The 23,343-nt window shown below is 40.1% G+C and overlaps 1 protein-coding gene across 5 annotated transcripts in view; it reads left to right on the forward strand.

Moving 5' to 3' along the window:
* Window positions 1–23,343, forward strand: part of SERGEF (secretion regulating guanine nucleotide exchange factor) — a 140,942-nt gene that overhangs the window by 71,691 nt on the left and 45,908 nt on the right. For 3 of the 5 annotated variants that reach the window (XR_011000210.1, XM_068194047.1, XM_068194048.1), the window contains exon 10: window positions 6,304–6,340. The exons of 1 other annotated variant lie outside the window; for it this stretch is intronic. Coding sequence is in view for 3 of the 4 variants with exons in the window: in XM_068194047.1 (XP_068050148.1) it covers window positions 6,304–6,340 (37 nt within the window). In the remaining variant the exon portion in view is untranslated. Of the gene's footprint in view, window positions 1–6,303; window positions 6,341–14,695; window positions 14,787–23,343 lie in introns of those variants that run through there. One more of the 5 variants, XM_068194050.1, reaches the window with a different exon arrangement.

Raw genomic sequence — 23,343 nt, forward strand, 5'->3', positions numbered from 1 at the left:
ATCTCAGCACTTTTTGTTGTTCTGGAGTCATCTAAAGATGAGGTTTTTTCATAGGTGGACACAGATCTTACTCTGTGTTGACCTCAGTCTTTCCATGCTCAGCTTTAGGCAAATAGTCAATATTAAATTTTTTCAATGTGAATTAAAATATTTTCAATGTGCCCAGTTTTTCAATGTGACCTCCCTTCAATTAGGCTTAGGAGGTGCACGTGTGTTACTGTGATGTAAACCTTTAGAGAAAATGTTGGCTGCTTTAACAACTAGCTTTTCTTTCCTTCTTGTGCAAGCACTTAAGACCTAAGGTGCACTGACCGAATCACAGAAGTTCAACTGCACCCTGTTACCACAAGAAGGCATTCCTGGAAGCGTGGTGCTCAGTCAGTGGAGAGCAGAGCCATTTCTCACTGTGGTTAGTGTCATGGAGAGGGAAGGTGTGCAGAGACACATATATGTGTCACATGGCATGGAGGGTGTGAAAGCAGGCTCTTGGTGTTGGCCAGCTGGCTTTTTGGTGACTGTAAGACAGCTGGCAGGGCATTGAGTAATGGAAGGTGTGACTGAAAACAGTGGGTAGAGAAGCAAGGGAAATACTGCATGGGGGAAAAGCATTTTGTGTCTTGTGCTACAAGTGATGCAGGCTTGGAATTACTTTCAGGCAGGGAGGGCATAGATCATTACTCTGGAAGCTACAGGGAGCTGTAGAATCTTCCTTTGAAAGCTCACTGCATCATGGCAATGCCTTAATGCTTCCTCTTCCTCCTCCATGCTTGCAAAGGTTCGCTCACGTGGTACATTAGCTTTAGGTCAGGTGTGTTTTGAGAAGAAGAAACGTTTTCTTCCAGACCTTATTATGTGCATTCAGTTTAAATTCTATTGTGAATTTTCTTGTTGTAGGGGAAAGTAAAACTACATAAAGACTAAAAAGCCAATCACACAACTAGAAAAAAAAATCTGCATTAAGTAGAAAATAAGATTATTTGATGAAAAATGAAAAATATCCTGTGATCTACAAGACACTAGCCCTCTTACTTTTCACCTGCTGCAGCCAACAGCTAGGAACATGTTCTGCATTAAACTGAACTTAGTCTTATGCTCGCCAAGGAATGTGACTAGGTTAGCAAGCTGCTTTCTTATCAATCAGGAGTCAAATGATCCAGAAGAGGAACACAGAGTTCCTAGTAAAGGATCATTGGAAGCAGGACAGCTTTGCTAATTAGATTCCTTTTACTTTATTTTTACACATCAATAGAGTTCTGCATACAAATGTAGTTGCACCGAGGGTGTCAAACAGTACAAATTGTTGTTAGGACACATTAATCAAGGGCATGGAAGAAGAGCTCCAGGAGAGAAGACTCCCCTGCCTTACATAAGCTTTGATCTGCAGTCTTTCGGTCACCTCCTCTCCTTCCATTCGGACTTCTGATCTCAGAAGGAATAAAATTTGCCATCTTCTGGCCCTGGCAATTTCCTTACAGTGAAATTTGTCAAAAGACATGAGATACCATGGCAAAAGTCCTAGATAAAAGTACTTATGTCCCCACCCTTTCAGAGGTTTCCTTCCCTTGCCCCCTGCCCTCTCTCTACCTGAAAAAGAGCTTTGGTGCCATTAGGGAGATAGAAACTAGAATTTGCATGCAACTTAAACATCAGATCTTCGTTCATCCTTAAAAATCTTTGCACATCATGCTCTTGCCTCTAAGAAGTGATAGAAGCCTCCACAGCCTTTCATGTTTTGGGAAATAATTGCACTGAAGGGAATTAATGTGCATTTATAGGGTGGTGAAACAAAAATAAATGGCATTGAGGTATTTTTGTTGCTCTAGCTTAACACCTTGATGTTTGGATGCTTGTGATTTTTCATATTGCAATCCCTCTTGTGAGGCCAGCTCCCCGTGCCTCTTCCTTGCACCCTCTCCTGTACTGTCCCTTCCCCTCTGCTGCAGCGGGAAGTTGACTTGGCCTGCAGTTCTGATTCAACTTTTTTCCTGGGTTGCACTCAGTCAAAGCCCTGGGGTTACAGAAAGAAAAGAAAGAATAGCCTTGTGGTCATGGTTCTAGCCTGAAATTTGGATTTTTATACACTTTGTCAGACTTGTTTTTTACAGTACTCAGAAGTCCCTTAGGGTATGGTTGGCAAGAGGTGTTTTTGTCTCTTAATTACCTTTTGAAATCCAAGGGAGACTGCATGTCTAAATATCCACAGGAGTCTTGTCCTGTATGTGTTCGTTTGCTGTCTGCAAAGGTGAGATCTCTATCCCAGGCAGAAACAGTGGTGCTCTGTCTGAACTTTCTTGCCTGATAAATATCTTGTTTAGTAGATAACCTTTTCCTAATATGCATATATATTTTTTTTCTTTTTTATATCTATACACACCCCCAAGTATATATGGGAATGTTTATATAACATGTACTAAACATTATTTTACTTCTTCATGTAGTGCTTTTTAAGATAGAAAAATATTTTATTCTTAAGTGAAATATTTTTTCTTTTTTTGCATAACCCATTGATTTTACATTCAGTCAATTAATTTTTGTTAGGACTGGGCCATAAGCATATATGTAGGCTGCAGAAAGGTGTTGGTGTTTTGCCCAGAGTTTGTGGTTGCTGTGCTAAGGTCTTTACTCACCATCCTTGCAGCTTATGTCTGTGATGATGCTATTTATCATACTATTTATGATTAATAAAATGCTGGTCCCTTGGCTGCTTACACCAGATGTGTTAATTCTGGATGGATGGATGGATCTGAACCACAGCCATTGCCAGGTACAAAACAGCTTGCTAGCACACATTTTAAGGGAAGAAACAAACAATTTATGTATGGTTGAAAGAGCACAGATAATAAGGTAAATAAGTTCTGGGTGAAATGGTCCCTAAGCATTCTTTGCCTGTCTTATAGGCATTTGCCACATGCCTTGAGACCATTTATATAGAGATCACAATATCCTTTACAACTTCTCCAATTTTCCTCCAAACTGAGAAGTTTAATGTGAATTGTTTACTGTGTCGGGAGTTGTGTTTCTTAAACTCTTAGAATGCTTTGCTCAGTAACAGACTCTCTGATTTGTCATTAAGTTTAGTGATTTTTTTTTCAATTAAAACATAATGTAAAATTATTGCCCAATTAGAAAGCATTATTGTGTGTTTATAAGCATCCCTGAATGTACTAACCACTGGAAGCATGCAGATGTCTGTTGGAATTTAATTTCTCTGCAGCACATTGGGGGTGGGGACAGAAGAGAAGTAGCCAGAAAATTATAGTTACTGCAGTAAATACCAGGCTTCTCCCAGTGACCTGCGCTGACTGCAGAGATTATTACATCTAATGTAAGCATAAAATATCTGTTCAGCAATGCTGTTCTCTGGCTGGTCTGTATTTGCAAATAAATCAGTCATTCCTGGCTGACTGTTGCTTGTTGTGGGGAGTCGTGGAGAAAAGGGGGTGCCACATTTTAAACTTTATTGTAAGAAAAATGTTGTGAAATACCTGCAAGGCTTCAATGTACATGAAGCAGTGGCAACCTTGCCTCACCTCTGTGGTATGGTCCCTCCTGGGCTCCAGAGGCATAGGTGTGCAGGCCAGGAGGAATCCTGTGGGTGGATGGTATAGCCTGTAGCAAGAAGCATGGATGATGGACGAGGTGTTCCAGGAAGCTAAATTTAGAGTTCTCTAAGGTTGTTTTTTTAATCTGGGGGTTCCTACAAAGTCATTCTGTGTTGTCAGGTGGTGACACCCTGCGATAAGGCAGAGGTGTGCTGAACCTTGTGCTCTAAATTGAGCAAATTCTACTTTGGAGCACAGAACTGCTGTTGGTACATGGTGTGTGCTGCCTTTGCTCTGGGCTGTCGAGGGTGAATCCAGGGCACTGCCTTCAGCACCTTGTGATTTTACTTGGTTTCAGTTGTTGTTAACAAAGCTGGCACTTCACTGAGGTTCCTTTTATCCCCCCAGAAGAGGTGTTTTTGTGCTTTGCAGTAGCTTGTACCCCATCAGCCCCAGAGCTGCAGCATGTTGGCCATGAGTGGCTGCCTTGGGGGCAGATCCCCAGGACTGGCCAGTCTGTATAACACAGCAATTTGATTGAGTCCCTCACAGCTGACAGCTGGCTCTGGGAGGGAGGCTCTGAACGGTGGCCAGAGTAACAGCTACGTGAGCAAAGCTGTTTGAGATTGCCACCATTCTTTTAGCTGCTTTGCAGGCTCTGTACCTGCTGCTATTGGATGCAGCAAAAAAAAAGCTTCTTTGTCAGGGGTGTTTTTTTACAATGTAAATAACACCTTGTTTGTGTGGGGCTTTCCCCCCCCCCCCCCCTTTTCTTTTAATGTAGTGTTTTTGGAACAGGTCCTGACAGTGTCAGCCACCAGCCTGAGCAGTTCTTTTGTGCCAACGTTTTTGAATCTCTGCCTGTGTCAGTGTATTTCCTAGGGAATTAGCCAAGATTATTCACACCTCAGATAAAATTTTTTTATTCTATTAGCAACGACTTCAGTATATCAATTTTTCAGCACTTGGTGAAGATGAGAATTTTGCTTTTTTGCTAGAAAGCCTTTGCATGTGCTTCCATGTGTGGATCTTGTTGCCATGGCATCAGCTTATAAGCCTGAGAAGCACAGGTGGGATCATTAACCAGTAAATAGGCATTAGGAGCCAGTCCTGCTGCTGTGCAGGGCTAGGTCTAGTGGTGAGGATAGTGATGTGGGATATGGCAGTAATTTATGTATTTTAATGGTTGGGACATGGAGCTTTTCCTATCTGCAGTATTGTAGAATAAAGGACTCAATGCAGTCCTGCTAGTGCTCTTGCAAAGGCATTGCTTTTCCTGCTGCTTTGTGTTGATTTTTCTGAAGATAAGGCCATGCTGGAATGTGCTGTGACTTGAATTATTTTTCTTGCCCGGTTTTCCCAAATGCTTTAATGTGTTGTCTAAGCACCTTTATTCTAAAGAGCCTTTTTCTTCTTCCTTCCCATTGCTGTGTTGAGATGGCTTTGTCCAAATGTTTTCATGTAGCAGTTGTGACATGGATAAAATGTGGGTAAAATGTGAATAGTAGTGATTGTGGTGTTCATTTGTGACACAAGAGCTCAAGCTACTCAGTGTGTCAGTCTTGGGTGTCTCTTCACCAGTAAATACTCAAGCACAGTGAGTGAGCACAAGGCTTTTTTTATTAACTTCTATGGTTTTATGTTCTGCAGACATGGAGGTGATTATAGCGGTTTCTCTGGCTGTAAAAGCTATAGTTATGCATGCACAGAACCATATAAACTTTTGATGGTATGGACTTCTATTTTGTAATATAATTGAGCGTATACTCCTGCATTATATTTTGCCATTGCAAATATACTTTAAGAAGAATGTGCTTATTAATTTTCTCCAGCTCAGTATTAGGTATAATGGGCAAGTAGTTTCAAGACAGTGAACTGGGTACAGGACTTTGAGGGGGTTGCTTTTATTTAAATTAAAGACTTGAGGACACTCAGCAGAGTAACCTTGTGTGAAGGTAAATCTCTTGCATCAGACAATTATGCCAGTGGTGACCTTGCAAAAGAAATTCTGTGGGAAAGACAAGCCCTTGCAGTGAGGACAGGGGACTGCTTTTGGTGCCCGTGTTACCATCATTGGTGGGCAACTTACAAAACCTCAATACACCAAAGCAACTTAAACATCAGACATGTTCACAGCAGCTACAAAGAAGGATGAAAAATACCTGAACTACTAGTTTGCTTTGAAAAGAAATTCATAACTGATTTCCATCATTAATGAGCTAACAGAAGGGTTGAGTTCCAGGGTAGTTTTTCTCCATTCTAGGCAAATGACCATAGGGATCATATCACCTCAGGTTAATCACACTGAGCCTGTATACTTTGAGCAGTTCCTCAGGGGTCAGCTGGAAAAACAGGATAGCTAAGAGAGATGGAGGTCTTCATCACCCTTTTGATTCCCAGCTGTCTGTCTGTGGATTAATCTCTGTTTGCTCTGTGCCTCTTGTTGGATCCAGTGGGTAGTGTTGTCAAAGGTGTGATGTTTTTGTGGAATCATGGCCAGTCTTGCTTGAAAGGGTTGAAATGTCTGTCTTTGAAAAGAAAATACCTCTTTATTAAACAAACAAACACGCACTCCTGCCACTAAGCCCCCAAGTGAGGCTACAAATGAAATTCCATTTAAGAGTGAGAACTCAACCTTGATTTTGCATCCTACAAATTGTAGTTGTTTGTTTCAGGTTAATTTTTAATTTCCTGTCATAATTGTGACTGTCTTCTTACTGGTAGGCAGGTTCTGATTTAGTCATTCATATTTCTTTTTCAGATTGCATGTGGCTCAGAGCATAATCTGGCAATAGTTGGTAAGTTGCTTAATTTTATAACAAATCCTCTCACCTTTTTTTCATTTGCAGTAGCACAAGATGAAAGAAAAACGTGTGCATCAAACATTGAATGATTATGGGCTTTGTGTGCAGCTGAAAGGAGGAAAGTAACTTAGAGATGTAGAGGAAAGAAGAAGAGAAACTGGTGACAGTAAGTGGTGGTGATGAAATTGTGGCCTTGTAGACCAGCCCCTGTAAGGAGGGAGGGGTTGATGGATGTAACAGGAAAATACATTTGCAAAGTGTTACAGCCTGTTTTAGGTTGGAACCATTGCAGATTCAGAATAGCATCTAAGCTTGATGCTGGTCAAAAGTATCTTTGTTTAACAAGACAGAAATTATTAACATGGAAATTAATGCTGAAAAGAGTCCTGGGTCTTTTGTTGTTCAAAGCTTGGAAAATCTTCAAAATGTCAGTCAGTGGTAGACAGGTTCTTTAGTGCATTTTAGCATAATGCAGCTGTAGTAATAATGATGGAAGTACTAGGAAGCTAATGTCAGTGGAGAAATTGAATTTTGTGTACTAATTCCAGGGACAATCAGATTCTTGCTTTCATGTGATGAGTTGATAACTGAAGTTTGAATCATGATTGCTATTCTATATAATTACTTGTTTGGGAACATTTTTAACTGTAGATTTTCGAGCGCTTTACAAAGGAGGTCAGCATAATTATCCCCATTAGTAGACAGGGCAAGACAGATGAAGAAAGGAATTCTATGCTAATGAGAGCTGGAAATTAAGCAGCACTCCATCCACACAGATGTTTTTGATTGCTGTGACTGATGCGTTGAGGTGTCAAGTAAAGAATTTCCTGAATTTTCTAAAGTGTGGTTTGACAGAGGTAGAGAAAAGCAGCTATTTGGTATTCAACCTGCTTTCCATGCTCTAATTTTTTAGATTTTAAGTGGCCACAAAGGTGATATTTTCTTTATTTCCATATCTACTGTAGTATATTTCCTAATTATCCTTCTCCAGTTAAACCTTGTAGTGAACTCGTTAAGTCCTATTAAGTTTATGGCTGGATATAAGAAAAGATTTTTTCCTTTTGCCTTTTCCCTACTTGCTCAGTGTCACATGCCTGTATTAATTGTCAGGCTGGTGCTTCTGAATGTCGACTGAAGAGCAATCTTGCTTCTTGCTGAATTGATGAAGTAAAAATGTACTGCTGGCAGATTCCTCCAGTGTGCGTGAAAGCAAAGCACTGAGTTTGAACAACCTTCTCTCTGCTTATGTCCTTTTAAGCTTTCTGCCTTCTAGGCAGAAATCTCTGGAAAAAAATGGGTTGGGGAAATAAATTCTAGAAGAAAGTTACAATAAATGAAGAACTTTGCATATGTAAAGAACACCATATGCCTATCTAAGCTGTGTGCTATGCTCATTGAATTCAATGGGGGAATTATCAGTGCTGGAAGCCAGTCAATTTTATTTTAAGAACAACAGAAATGTGATGTTGCAAATTTTTTGAACTAAAGAACTATGGTACAATTTTCCCTGAATTGAAGTTTGCATGTGCTTTTAAAAGGTTCAGTTTTTAGAACAATCTGTGGTAGGATTTCTCTGATCACTGGCCACTCTTGGTTCAAAGCTGTCAGCTGTTATAGTCCTTAAAAGAAATCACACGGATTTCCATGAATGTGTCTACTTGATTGTACAATTTCCTAATAACTTAACCATTCGAGTAGAGTTCATTTATAACAACTATATCATCCATGTCTTTCTTAATTAGTAAATGCTTGAGTGATTGACTTTTAAACTTGAAATAATTCAAGTTCAGTATGACAGGTAAACTGAAAAGCCTTTAACAGTATAATATTCAAGTCAGTATTTCTGGTTGTATATACAAATGTGCTTGTGCTTTGTTTGTTGCATCATGTTTTAAATAGAAACATTTCTAGGACGGAGAAGCTGGATTTATGATTCATTCCACAAATGCTGAAGTAGTGTTCCAATCATCTTGCTGGTGATACAAAGCTGTTTGATTAGTAAGGCTAGTAAGCAGTTAGGTTTTTGAATGTGACTTTATATAGTCTACATCCATTTGTGCACTTCAGTTATTTGAGTTCTCTTTTCTTGCTTTCTTCTACTGAAGTCACTGCAAAACTTGTCTGTTCTCTTCACTGTGATGACACTTGCTTCTTTTTTTTGTGGCTGTATTGGTAGTATTTTGGTTTTCATTTGATCATGAGGTAAATGTTTGATATAAAGGAGAATGAGATGTGGATTGTCTTGAAATGTACCTGCTTTTCTAAACTTAATGAGTTAAAAGTTGCTATTAGTACATGAAAAAGTGTAAACATTTTCACTCCTAGCCCTTGGTGAAAACCCATTTTTATCTTCATTTGGGGTTGTACTGTGAAATTAATTCTAAACTTTGTAAGTGTTGTCATATTTTTTATGTTTGTATGACTTTTCACTTGAGAACAAAAATCCTTGCCTGGCAAGAAAAGATCATGCACTTTTCACCTCAATCAAGGATTAATCATCTTAGGAGGCAGCCTATTTTTGTACTGAAAGGAATGAATAGTTATTTTATAAATGTTGTATAACATATCTGGAAACCCCTTGCTGCACTGAAAACTGTGTATGTACTTACTGAGCACCACAAAAGGTGCCTTTTCTACCTGAATGTGATAGCTGCAACATTAGTGCTGAACTTTGTGTTATTGAGAGAGAGTTTTTGAATGACTGAAATACATAATGGAACTAAATCACTGTGACAAAGCTGGGCTATTTCCAGGTTTGGGAATCTATAGTGTTTTCAGCACTGAAAAGGTAAGGAGGTTTGATTCTTACCCTAAAAAGCCTGTGTTTAAAAACAGTATTGATGGAGAAGGCTTTTATCAGTTTCCTACCAAGTCCCCAGTAAGAGCTTGATGCTCCTTTTTTGAAAAAGAGAATAGTTATCTTTTAAGAGAACACGTAGCTCATGCAATGCTGCAATTTAAATAATCAAACAATATTAACTGTGCAGAAGTAGAGATGCTATTGAATGCAGCAATGCTTTGACTGTGCTGCAACCACAGAGCACAGGACAGAATGTCATGAAGAACCTCCAAATGCAAATGTCTTATTTTAGTAAAAATTAAACCATGGAATTTTATTCAAGCCTCCTGGAGGTAGTTAAAAAAAAAAAAAAACAACCCGGAAATCATCACAAGAATGACAGTTCTATAGTCTATCTCCCCAAAGCCTTGGTAATGCATTATATCCCTTTTTGGTCTTGCTTTTAATAATTTTCTCAACCTGTATAAACTAATGAAGATCTTTTAAACAAAAGATACTGGAGGAGATGTAGGGAGAAGTGCTTGTTTTAAAAGCTAATTAGTTTCTGTTGAAGTCCACCTTTAAAGGAGCCTTCAAAGGGGAATTTGTTTGTTTGGAAGAGAAAGATGTGGATCTTTCATGTTAACATTTTCTGGTGTGGTGTTATGAAGGGGATAAATGTTGGGACATGTGGCTATTTCAGATAGTGCAAAAAGCTTTTCCTTGCACTTTCATAGTCAGCACAGTGAATTCTGACTTCTGCTCATTTTCTTGCATGGAGGATTTAGAATATCCTTCAGTGAGATTGTCCCCAAATCCTGACTTGGACGCTGCTGTGTGGTGACCCACACCACAGAGGCACTGTCAGTGCAGGTGGTGGTGGTGCAGTGGTGTTCACAAGTAGAAACTGGGCTTTGTGAATCATGTCATTGTTACTCATTTGATACTTCTCTCTGTCTCCTTTGGCTTTTTCCCTATTCAGGTTACTTACTCAGCACTGCTTTTCCCCCATGATTAATGGTAGTGGAGAGGGCATAATGTAATTCATGTTAAAACAGTAAAAATGAACCCCAAAAGCTGGCCACCCAACCATAGATGTGTTTTGCACATGGAAGTACAAGTGACACGTGAGGAGACGAGGCCCTTGCTGGTCAAACTGAGTTTCAGTGTGTTCAGTGCAACAGAATTACATTTTTAAAATCACTTCTCAACTTTCTGCTAAATCACAGGCCTTTCCAGAAGAGGGTTAGTTTTGTCTCCCATTGCCTTTTTTGTTTTGTGTGAATTAGAACAAGCTTCAGGATTTTGTCTTCTGTGGTTCGTGTGCAATCACAGCTGCAAGTATCACAACATAAGAATTCACATCCTTCTGAAGCTGCAGTTGGAGAGTAAAAACCAATACTAAATTTGATGGAAGAATAGTATTTGTAGAGGAAATTAGGATAAAACATCCTTCCACTCAAATGTTGCTTATGCCTCAAATGGTTGGAATTAAAGTATGCAGTAGTGTTAGAGGGGCAGTAAAGGAGCTGTTATTCCATGCTTTGTTGGGATTTTCTTTTAAATTCCTATCCTGGAAGAATATAGCAATTATGAGCTGGAAAACAAATGTGATCAAAGCGATCAAAGCTTAGGGAGGTGGTAATACAGATCCTAAAATGGTGGGGGTGTCAATGCCATCCGAAACACTTTGGTTCTGTGTTCTTTAATAAGGAAGCTGAAGGGTTCCTTCATGCGAGCCACTACCTCTTAATTAGCAGGGTTCTGTACTTTTAGTGGAGTTCCATGATTGGGTTCCACAATTCCAACTGAATTACTGTACAAAGCATCAGTCGGGGAAGGGCTGTGACAGATTATGAAGGATCTACTTCTCGGGCAGAGCGAGCACCAGTGGGGAGAGGAGACCGTGCAGGCTGATGGACGGATCCCTGCCTTGTGCTGACAGTGTTATTTAGATGTTCGCAGCTGCCCTGCGAAGCAGCAGATAGCTGTGTGTCTGCCATTGCATCCCAGGGACTCAGCAGTCTGTCACGAGGAGAAAAATCATAAATTCTCTCTGTGGCTCTGGTGTTTGGAGGAATCTTCAGCGTTCACAGAGGAGGGCACTGGTGTTCAGCAATGAGCCTGAGTCTGCTAGTCTGTTGCTTTATTTATTATGCATGAAAAATCCCAGTGCAGCCAGGGACTGTATTGTAAAGGTTTCCTGGCAGGCCAGCATGGAGTCATGTTTCAGCACGCTGTCTCTTTGCATTGCAGCACTAATCACATTCTCTGCTTATTAAAGGGCACCTGGCAGGACTTCGAGTAACCATCACTGTTGTCATTTTCATGCGGGTTATATGTCGACCTTCTAAATTTATTCTCTGGCAGAGCCATTTCATATGTCATTTAGCTCTTAATGTGGCTTTGGCTGTTAAAATAGCTCTTCAAAATATAAGCTCCTTTGGTTATATTTGTTGAGAAAAAGCAGCCTCATAGCTATCATTACCTGATCACCTGTCTGAGTGCTTTGGACATAGACTTAACATCACAGTTTTCCTCTCCTGGTTAGATACAGCGAGTTGTTCAAATGTCTTCTCACTTTGTGTTTCTTTTCTTCATACTGTAGGTGCTCCAGGCAAACTAATTCTTCTTCTGGTAAGATGGAAGCCAAAATTGAATTTCAAAATTCAGAAGTCTGATTATTTTGTTATTTTCAGCAGGTTATACTCAAAAAATCTGATCCTCTGATCTCTTAGTGTTTCTATTCTAAGGGCTAATGGAAAGCCAAGTTGCCAACTATCTCATGAATTTGTGGGTGTAAGGTGATGAGGAGAGAAATGAGGAAATGCTAATTTGAGCGTTTGGAAAAGCCTTCTGATGGGGCTAAAAATGGCTTTGTACCAACTGAATTGTCTGAAGTCAGTGGCTGCTGGCTATAGGAAAGGATGGATATTTTGCTGTGAAAAGCTAATTAAATTCACAAGAGAAAATAGAATTGCATTGACTCCCTAAAAAGAAACTCCAGAGTTTTGGATAAGATCTGACTGAACTGCATCTTCTGTTACTGAAATGAAGTCCAGATTTTACAGCTACCTTCTCTTGCAGGCTTTGTCACTGCATTGATGTATATTTTGGGTGACTTAAGTCTCTGGAATTCTGTGTTTAGCATCTTCTTTTCTCTGTGCAGCTTGTCAATTTACCTTGTGAGATCTTTGGAATAAAAACTGTCTCTTAGTATATTTTAGAACTGCCTAGAGTAAAGGGACCTGATTTTTATTTATTTTTTTAGTATTGCATTGCAACTAATAATAGTTGCAATTGCTTCCCTTCAGAGAAGCAATTTAAAAATGTAATTACTCATGGTGTATATGTGTCTCTATCTTAATTTATGTCATTTAGAATATAAACAGATAATAATGCAGTGCTTGTCATATTGTTTACACTGTGGTTTCCTGCTGCTACCAGATGCAGAGCTGCTTAGGCAGGCCCTTAAGATAAAAGCTGTTATTTTTTTGCTGTACAAAAAGCTCATGGTTCTTGTAAATTTTTTCCCTGAACTTTAGATATCACTGTGGTGGCCGTTTAGAGTTTGTCTAGAGTTGAGCTCCTGTGTGCTGTCAGTCTGTTTCCTGAGACACTGCATCACATCCACAGGGATAAATCTGCTGCGTCAAGAGCCCTCCCGAAGATGGGGGAGAGGCAAGCGAGCAGAGTTAACCTCTGGTGACAGCTAATCCCATCCAGCTGGAGCTGTGAGTGGCACCCAGAGGAGATAATTGCCATGGGAAGGCAGCAAACAACCAGCCAGTGCTACCAAGCAAGAATTTTTGCTTGGAGCTGAATGACTAGGGAGCCCTTCTTTGCAGGTATTTGTGGAAAGGAAAAGCCTTTCCACCTGGTTTTGGAAAATCACAGAGGATGAGAAGACTCTTGAGAGAGGGAGCACAGGTGCATGCAATCCTTTGTCAGAGGGTGCATGGGTGGATACTGAGTATTTAGAGAACAAATCAGATTTTATCATATTTGTTTACTTGCAGGCTCTAAGCAGAGCAATTATTTTGAAGTAGAAGAAAAATACATCAAATATATCTAAGGCATATTTACCTGAATTTTCAAGGAAGCAAACAGGAGTCACAAAAATAGGCATCTTTGGTCACCAAAGAGGGATTAAGTGTTTGGTGGCTATAAAACGAAATAAAAGGAATGACAAATGTCTGGCTTCAGGGAGTCATCTAGAGCATGTGGCAGAGATGTTCACTCAAGTAAAAGCACAAGCCCAGCAAAGCAGCTCTCAAAGCACTTGGAAGGGCAACAAATTAAGGCTTTGGTGCCCTTCTGCTGAGCAGCTCTGCAGTGAGCTGTGCTGGTAATTCGGGGTTCTGTCCATACAGCAGCCTAACACTTTACCTTCTAAGTGTATCACTGAGTAGAAATTTTGCAGCTAAATAGCTGGCTGGCAGGAGGGCAAGGTGGTTTATATTTAGAAAATGAGGAGTGCCCTGACCCTGCTGTGAGATTTGTGGCTTTCCAGGAGGGAATATCTTGCTACAGAACTTTGGGTTGACACCCCTGTGTCAGTGTGTAGTCACTATCCAAATCCTTTATGGAGCACTAAGAAATTTTTCTCTCAGCACACGGGTAGATATTTGTGACCAGCTTTGTAACATGCTCTGAGTGAATAATCTCTGAAGCTTTTTCCTTTTGATATTTTTTTTTGTGTGTGTGTTTTACTAACACCATCTTAAATACTCTGGGTAGCTTTCTGCATAATAAAAGGATTGAAGTAGGAGATTGTCTTGACTTTGAGTTGGGTTTTTTCACAAATGCACTTTAAAAGTCATGTTTGCTGCCCAGTTTTTGGATTTTGCAGCATGTTTTGGTCATATGGTTCTACTGTTCTCTTTCAGTTGTGAAGGTCAGAAAAATCTTTCAAGAGCCAAAGCTGAAGGCAGGGATGCTGACAGTGACATGAGTCTGAGAGATGATGTTGTAAGGATATCTGGGAAATATTTCCAGTCTGGCAGTGAAACAGGGACACTTCTGGGCCAACATTGCTCTGTGTGGCTGTAACTGCACAGGGCTGAATGCACTCATCAAAGCAGGCTTCCTGAAGCTTTTGTAAACCAAGGTGGGGTGGGGAATTGTGTCTATACCTTTCCATAAGAGCAGATTCTCTTTTCCCGCTTTAGGATTTGGGACTTGGAATTTGGCGGTAGTTGAAATTGCAGTGGAGAAAATCTTGAGGTATTAGCTGGCAGGCAAGGTTATTTTACTACTAATTACAAAGAAGAAGCTGTTCAGGCTTGCAAGCAAGCTTTCAGGGTAAAAATAAAGAATTTTATTAAAAATCATTGGCTTTCGAGAGATAAGTATTCATGAAAAACATTAGGGAAAAAAAGTCAAACGAAAAGAGATTAAAAGAGATTAAATGTTGGCATATTTATAAAAATTACCCTTTACTTGTCCTTGCTTTTTGAACTTGTTTCACTCAAGCACTTCTTTATAGAAGGTAGGTAACAAAGTAATTAAAATTAAAAATACTTTTGAGACTCATTTCACTGTTGTGCTTTTTCCTTTGCTTTTTTCAGAGTCTCTGAGGAGCAACTTGGCTAAACTGGAACTTTTATTATTTCTGAGAAATGTCTTCACATAATTTTATTTTTAGATTGTTGGGTTTATTTGAACTGTGAAGAAGTGTAAAGGATCAGAAAGCTATATGAACAGGATTTTAAGAGGTATTCAGCATACAACATTTAACGTTCCTCATGGAGCAGTGAGAAGGGTTGATATATTCCTGGTGAACAAGTAAATCACATAGGACTCATGTCCAGCATGTTATATTTGTTTATGGTGAGGCTTCAAACATAACTGTGGTTAGCAGGAAGCTGAATAAAGTGAGAGACTACTGCCACATATACAGGTCTTGGTGCCCATCAGCCTCTATTACCTGAGTATTTGATAGATCAGAACTTGCTAGGATGGCAGCGCATCTGTCAGTGTTCTCAAAACCAAAGAAACCCAACCACCACCACCAGCAGTAACACACATGAACTGCAGTGATTTTGAAAACCAGTATGCTGAGGCTTTCCTGGCAGATTTTTCAGATGAGATAGTGACATTTTCCCTAGCTGAGTTCTGGCATACACCCTCCTCCCCTCTACAAATCTAATGGAATAATTACTTTGAGAAGATAATATAGGATGTATTGATCCTAGTATAAACTTTTTTTGTATTTATTCTAGCCCTGATTTGCTAAAATAAATGTTGTCTAGGAGGACCTTCGCATGATGCCAGGAATTCATGCTATAGGCTTTCTCTTCCCTTGTTCAGATTTGGCATCTTATGCTATCCCTGCTCTGTAGCCTTGTATTGGAACAAATGACTAGATGACTGGGAAGTGATTATGGTGGGGAGAGCACCAGCCCAAGGCAGTAGGTGGGACAGGTGAAGCTTCCAAATGAGCCCATAACAAACATGAAATTCAGTTTTAACTCTGCTCTTATTCATATATGGGTCATATTCGCTTTAATTTTTTTAAATGTGAGTTGTTCAGTGGGTGGGAGGTTACACCCAGGGAGCCTGGCCACCATGTTTGCTCTTTTGTGCACCTTTTTTTGAAATACCTTCAGGCAGCTCAGGGGATGCTGTACCACAATGGAATTTCCAATGCTTATCCCAGCTGTGAGAATGATCTCCAATGTCCTTTATGGCCCCCCTTTGGCCTTTCCAGACCCCTGTTCCTCTGGGGAATTTTGCAAAGATGTAGCACAGTCTCAGTTGTGACCTATATGTTATGTGACCTATAAGCTGTTCACAGATCTCCTGTTATTCACCTTGTAAAAGAGAATCCCCCAGAGTGCCACTGCCCATGACACATTCTGTAATGCCAGACACAGTGCTTTTCTGATGAGTCAAGGATGTACATGGCTAGAAGGTTTCAGAGGCCATTTTTCTCAGTAGGAAAGAATTTCTGTCAGTTAAGACTTTTGAGTAGAAAGGATTCGGAACTTGATGAGTTTTCTTTTTGTTTTCCTTGTGGGTGATGCTCAGAACAGCAATTCAGTCAGGCACAGGAAAATTATTTTATCAGGAAACATCATTAGTCATCTCCCCTTCATCTCTTTTAGGCATTTTAATATTAATTTTAAAAAATAACTAGTCTGCCATGACCTTGGTGACAAATTTGAGTTGCAGCTGCTTTGCCGAATGTCTGATATTAACTGGAGGTTGGCTTCCCGATGTCTTTGGTTTTCAGTGACACCAGCTGCTATCTTGCTGAGTTGAGACATATCAGAAAATGGGCAGGATGACAAGCAACACTAATCATATAATTCTGAGTAGGAAGCTCACTTGCCTTGAAAGATAGTTTGCTTTGGCTTTCAAACTTCCTATTTTTTCCTCCTGAACTGTTTCCTCCTATGCACTGCTTTTTTTTTTTTTTTTTTTTTTAAGTTATGAACATTTCACAGCCTTTTAAATATGAATGAGATGAAAGGTGTATCTCTTAAAGGCCTGCAACATGTTGTGCTTCTAAATGAGCACATGGGACACTTGGTGTGTGATGTGGTAGTGGTGAAAGGTGTATGTATGCTCAAGGGGTAAGAACTTTTTTCCAGTGTAGCCTGCTGGATTTTGTTCTATTAATAGATTCTTGGGAGCTGTTACATTTTTCAAGGTGTGGTGTTTTTTTGTGATATTGATTTAATAAATGTTTTCTTGCAATTCCTGTAAAATAAATTGTTCCCTAGTTTTGAAAGGACTAATTCATAATTTGTTACTGTTCCCTGCTAATAGTAGATCAAATCTGAGACCTTTACTTCAAGGGAAGCTCTATTACTGAGGCTTCCAAAAGGAATTATTTCAGAAATACCAGTTGCATATGAATTCATCATGTTAATGTGTGCTTCACATTGAGCGTGCAGGATAATGTGTGATGTATGACAAATTTGAAGCACTCACTGGTTCTTTGTGATGCAGACCCAGTGCATGGATGATTCTGGCCCTTTTGAGAAGCAGATGTTTGCTTAGGTAAGAAACGTATTTACTTCATTTGTGTTACTTCTGTACAGAGGAGGGGAAAATTGTCACCAGTGTCTGTGCTCTACAGTGGGTTGTTGGACTCACCATCTGATTTGTGGTCACTGATCATGACTTTAGTGTCCTTAATTATGGGACTTCTTGGTGAATATTGAAAGGTTTCATGCTGGAGGCAGCCTTTAGGAATGTTTATTTAAGCCGGAGTCTTCCTTTAGTCCCAGGTGCACAGTTCTGTTCTTCTGCCATAGAGAAATGCCAGGCAGGAAGCAGCCAGCTGCAGGTCTCCCTGTGCCAGATGGGAGACTGCAGACAGGATCAGGTTAGTCTGTGCTGCTTTTTTCAGTGCATCTGGCCAGCCAAAACCTTAAAGCACACATGAACGTATTTCTCTAGGCCCAAAAGAGCAAAAATGTTAAAGGTATCAGGAATTAGTATCCTTGCTGTTCTGAGATCATGTATCCTATTTTTAAGGGTTTTTTTCTGGCGTGAGACTCATCTTGCCACCTACCAATGAAAGGAGGCAGGAATCCAAATGTATTCAGCTTACATCCAAACCTTGTGTTGCCTGCCATTTATAGCAGGAGTAGTATGATGGTTTGCTGTCACTCAGATTCCTCTAGTCTCGCTACTACGCTGTTGATCAAGTTAACTGCAAGGCAAGATTCATCCTAGGTAAATTCTGGGTGCCCTTAAATAAAAAAGCCTGAATGCTATTGTGTAGCTCTGTAGATTTTTTGAGTAAAGAAACAGGCACTTTCATTTTTTTTAAGCACTGTAGTAAAGAAATCTTGTTCTGTTGACAAGTTCAGCATGTGTCTTGTGCAATACTTCTCTGTCTGCTTGGATCCTCCTCCTTCTCCCATCTGCCACCTTCTCACTCTGGGGAAAGGAAACTCCATTCTGTCAAAGCAAAGTGCCAGTGAAAAATGGGGAAGACTTTTTAAGAGTAGCTTTTGGATGAGACCATTCACTAAAATCAAAACAAATATAACCACAGCTCACTCTAGTTTTGTCCTGTGTACTTAGCAAAAGGTTAAAGCTGTCAGGTAGTAAGATAGAGCACCTGAAGTGAAGGCTGTACAGTTCAAAAAGGCAGAATCATTTACTTCTGCCTGTGATCAGTGCTCCATGGCAACATGTGCTTTGCAAAGAAAATAGCATAAATACCTCTTAAGCAAAGAGATTCCCCAGCAAATGAATTAAATGCCAGAAATTGAACAAGAGTGGGGTTGGTGGTTTTTTTCCTTGCAGGGTAATTAGGGTACCTACCAATGAAATATCATAATTGTAATGGATGCTCTCTGAGTCTTCTGAAGTACAAAATATATCTCATTTCGAAATATCCTGCTTCAGAGACTCTGCATTTCTGTATTTCCCAGTTATTAGTCTTCTTATGCTTTGTGAAGCTAATGCTTATTAACTTTGAGGATTGTTTCCCTCTGCAAAGGTTTTGTGGTTTCTTCTGTCTGATGCTGACTTGCAAATTCAGTGTGAGCAGTTAAAGTCTTAAGAACTATAAACTTGTATTATTGCAGGGACTTTGTGCATTCATTGAAGTCCCCAGGGCTGGAGCTCAAACTTGGTAATTGTCTTGGCTGGAAATGAATGTGCCGAGTTTCACCCTTATGCCTGCAGCTGGTGATCTCTGCCTGGGAGAGTTAAGGATTAGAGAACTCCAGGACTGTTTTTGATACTTTGGCTTGACGTGCAGTCACCTACAAAATAATGGTAGTAAATGTGCTTATGCTTTCTTTATAGCTGGAATTTGGTTGGCTATTTGAGGCAAGGGCAGCAGAAATCAACAGGACTTTGTCTGGAGGTACTGAGCCTTCAGGCTCACCATCTCAGAGTGCTGAATATCCAGGGGAACTAAAACCATGAGGTTCTGCTTGAGTCACTGTGCCTCACTCTCTGTTGCTTTAGGCACTCCAGATTACCCTTATCACACATTTGTTGGGGTTCGTGTGGCCATGAATTAGATGGTTTTAATTTCCTCTCTTAACAGGGTTTTTGAAATCCTCATTCCTTGGCTGTCTGCAAGCATGCTTTACTGTTCAGTGTAAAGTCTTAGCATATGTGCTTCTCTCCTCAACCCTAAAACCTAAGCAAAAATTCTAAGTCAGAATTTTGTGATCTCCTTGCAAAAGTGTAGGACAGGTAAGAAAGAGATTATATAGGTGAGAACTGTGTAGATACAACTTGTCTGAAGTCCAGCTTCTCTGCTTTATCCAGGGCAATGACTGTGCTGGCTCCACAAAGGCACAAAGCAAGTATTTTATCCTGTGAAGAGCTGATTTCCAGTCTGTTATACAGCACTGTAAAATAGTCTGCTAGCTGCATTTGTGTTGTCTAGAAGAATTAAACTTGGAGTTGGGCTTGAATCATGTTTTAAGTTGTTAAACCCCTGGCCAAGACAGCAAAATGTTGATGATGCAAAGCTGTAACTTGGTGAATAAATACTTTCTATAGCATAACACAGCTCTGTTTGGTATTCTGTACATGACAAGGAAAGGCATTTTGAGACACAGAAGTTAAAAACATTAGTTTTATTCCCTTAATTTAAGCAAACAAATGTTAAGCAGAAGCTGCTTCTATCTAATTACGTTTTTCCTGCTCAACTTGAGGCCAGTCTAATAGGTACATTCTCTATCCCTAAGTATAGAGAAACTGTGCTGAAGGAGATGGAAAGCCATGTGGTACTTTAGTATACAGTGGGAAAGTTAAGTTTGTAGTGCATGGTGCAATTACCCATCTGTCTTGGAATTTTTAAAAATTATTTATGTTTTTTAAAAGCTGTTCCATGGCTTGGAAGAGCTGGAGTTCAGCTGTTAGGCTGTCCCTAGCAAGCACAGTTCCGCCCCCATGGAACTGTGATGAGTAAGTTTCCCTGGAAATTAACTTGGCTCACTTCTAGTCTAGTTAGCTGCCATCAATTTATAAATATATATATTAATTTAATACTGATCTCTTTCAGAGCTAGTGAACCTGTGTCATCCTACTGCTCTGGAATGTTTCTGGTGCACACTTCCCTGGTAAATGAAATATGTGACACTTGTGTGGAATTGGGGTGATTTCAGCCAAGATTTTTAGAATTATTTTAAGATTAGTCATTTTTTGTACATACATGTCTTTTGGGCACCCAACTTCTTGTGTTCTTAAGGCAGGTGGAATTTCATCACAGTGGGTGATAATCAGGCTCACTGTAGTGTGTCAGATTGGTCACTGTCTTGGAGTATTCCTTTTCAAAGTTTCACTGTTTTCATATTCAGGTGGTGCAGGATGATTATATTGTAGTACTCGTCAATTGCTTCCTACTTTCCATCCAGATTGCAGCCCTTTCATTCTAGAGTTGTAAATTCTCGTGTCAGAACCAGGCAGACACCGGCATTTAATACTTCAACCCTTAGAAGAAGCAACTGGATAAGTTTGTACATAGATATGATATATTGACCCAAGCTTGTGGACCATTTACATTCAGATTGATATGTCTGAAAGAAATGAAAACACATGTACAGGAATGACATCTCAAAGGTATTTGTCTCTTTTTCATTCACATTCCAGGACTACAGTACAATAAGTTAGCTTTTTTTTTCTCTCCATATTACAATAATTTTAAATATTAATCATCAAATTAAAATAATGTTAAATCCCCTTTCCCTAGAAGGCTAGGCTGCTAGTCTAGAATGTAATAGAAAGTGTTTTTGAGTATTTCTAGGTCTGGCTCTGAGATTCCCTCAATTTGTAGCCATTTTAAAAAGGAGATAAAATAGTTTTTAGTTGCCTCACTCCCTTTTACTTTTTTCTGAAGAATCTGAGGGATGCTCAAAGTAAGAGAGATTCTCAAGGTAATTTTTAATGTGGGGTTCCAAGTGAACTACTAAGTAACTTCAACCCTCCTGTTTTCTACTATCAGTCCTACTTATTCCTCCTGCTCACTGGAATGTGGTGAGTGTAGCTGAATTTGGTGATCTTCCAAGTTTTGTCAGTGTGATTCCCTGTTAAAAAGTTCAGGTGCATTGTTCTGTGTGTTTTGGACAGGCAGAGAAGTGATAGGGAAGGTGATACAGCTGTTTGCATGAAACCCATCGGTGACAGGTGAGTTGCAGTGAGATGGATCACTCCAGAATAGAGGGGAAACAGATTTCTCTGCAGGGTACAAGGAACAATCTGAGATTTTGATAAATGACTTTTCAGAGGGCATAAGATGGCCCAATTAATAATTTCAGCAAAAGTACAGCTAAGCCTTTGATCTGAATGTTAAGCAGTTAGAATCTCTAATATTTTTGTGAGGGTAGTGGTAATCAGGCATTCCTTTATAACTCATCTAGTCTGACCCTTGTGAATTTGGTGTCTTCTTCTCAGTATCTTTACTTGTGTTCTCCTAAACCTACTTTGCTTTTATATTAATATTGACTGGATGCCTTCTTAAAGCTGAGCATCTCTTGCTCTTCAGGATTTGTGCTTTCTCTTCCATCTTAGACTGGCATTTGCCATGTTGTGATTTTGGTAAAACAAAGTCATCTTAAGGGTACTCTCAGCTTTCCTGTCATGCATTGGTGCTGCTGCTCTTCATGGTAATCAGACTGGAACAACTCTGCCTGGTGCAAGTCAGTGCTCAACAGGGAGGGGATGGAGTCTGTAATAATTCAGGGCAGTGAATGTTCCCTCAGAGCACCACAAACTGCATTGCACAAAAGGAGCAGTGGTCTGTAAATAAGTGAAAGGCTCCAGCATGCACAGAGCCTCTGCCTTCCTCAGCAGGTTGGTTCACAACAGCTGCAACAAAGGAGAAGGGGAAAAAGGTTTGTACAAAGCTCCTGAAGTACAGGAAGTACTTCAGCTTCCTCATAAACAAGCAAGACATTTCTCCTCTGAGAAGCTCCTGCCAGATTTGCTGTGCCTGCTGACATTATCACAGCAGGTTGAAACAGGCATCATAAAGAATGACCAAGAAGAGGGAAACGTACATGCTTTGTGCCTAAACATGTAAAAACTTGGTGTAAATGTGGTAGTTGAAACCACTTTATTCTGGGGAAAGAAGTGGATATGTAATTTCCAAGAGTCAGGTACTTTGTGTACGGATAGTTGGGTTGCCAGTGTGCATTTCATAATCCCGAGAATGAGGAGCATTCACGTGAGGACTTAGGTGGGCAGTGTATGCAAATCTTGGTTATTTTCCATAAATCTTGCAGAATTCATTCTTACATAGCTTCTTGCTTCTGGGGCAGTTGTACCCAAATATAATTAACAAAGGAGTGACAGAGACTAGACCAAAAGTCTAGTATCATAAAGGGCTTCTCATCTCAAACCAAGGCTCTCTTTGAACTCTGAATACAGAGTAACTATGTCTCCACGATGATCTCGCTTATTTCTGACCTGTTTTAGAAATATATCTTCTCTTCCAATGCAATGTAAGTGTACAATGATGAAACTAAAAGGAACATCCTCTCAGAAGTGACTGAAAAAAGGATTCAGTGGCAAGTTTTTATTTAATCATAAATGGTATGCTCTAGTCCAAGTGCCAGTTCTGGGGTTATCCTGGGATGTAGCAATGTCCAGAAAAAGAAGGTAGTTTCATATTCAGGGTTTGTATTTATGGTTTCAGTTTAAATTTGAGCCTGAGTGCAGACCTTGCACTGGGTTTGCTCTGTGCACAGAAGGCATAGCCCTGAGGCTGCCATCACTGCCTAGTGGGAGTGTTTCCCCTCCACAATCCACAGCTGTATCTGTGGTTGGGCTCTTCACCCACGGACCAGACAGGGATCCCATCTGAAAGGGCACATTGTCAATGGCCAGTGCCATGGTGCCATGCCTCATTACATCAGTAAATGTATCTGTGAGTGTGTAGATCAACTTAAACTGTGCCTGATTTTTTTTCTGCTTAGCAGCATCTGATTTTGCGTATTTTGGATGTTTATCCAAAGGCCTCCAGAGATGCCTTTCATGGCTGGATGCAGATAATTGAGTGTTGGCAGTTTTCCTGCTCCTGGATGTCAGGTAGCCTTTCAGTGAACCTGCCCCTTTCAGAGGTAGCTGTTCCCTGTGGCACAGTGGTGGAAGCTGTAGCTCAGGAATGATTTGGAGATTTCAGTGGTGCTGTTGGCTCTTTACCATACTGAGTCTTTAAGAAACCTGGCTTGTAGCCCCAAGAGGCAGGACTGACACTGGGTTACCCAAGGTTTGACTACATGGCTAATTA

This window comes from Anomalospiza imberbis, chromosome 6 (genome assembly GCF_031753505.1).
Source record: "Anomalospiza imberbis isolate Cuckoo-Finch-1a 21T00152 chromosome 6, ASM3175350v1, whole genome shotgun sequence".
Taxonomy (NCBI): domain Eukaryota; kingdom Metazoa; phylum Chordata; class Aves; order Passeriformes; family Viduidae; genus Anomalospiza; species Anomalospiza imberbis.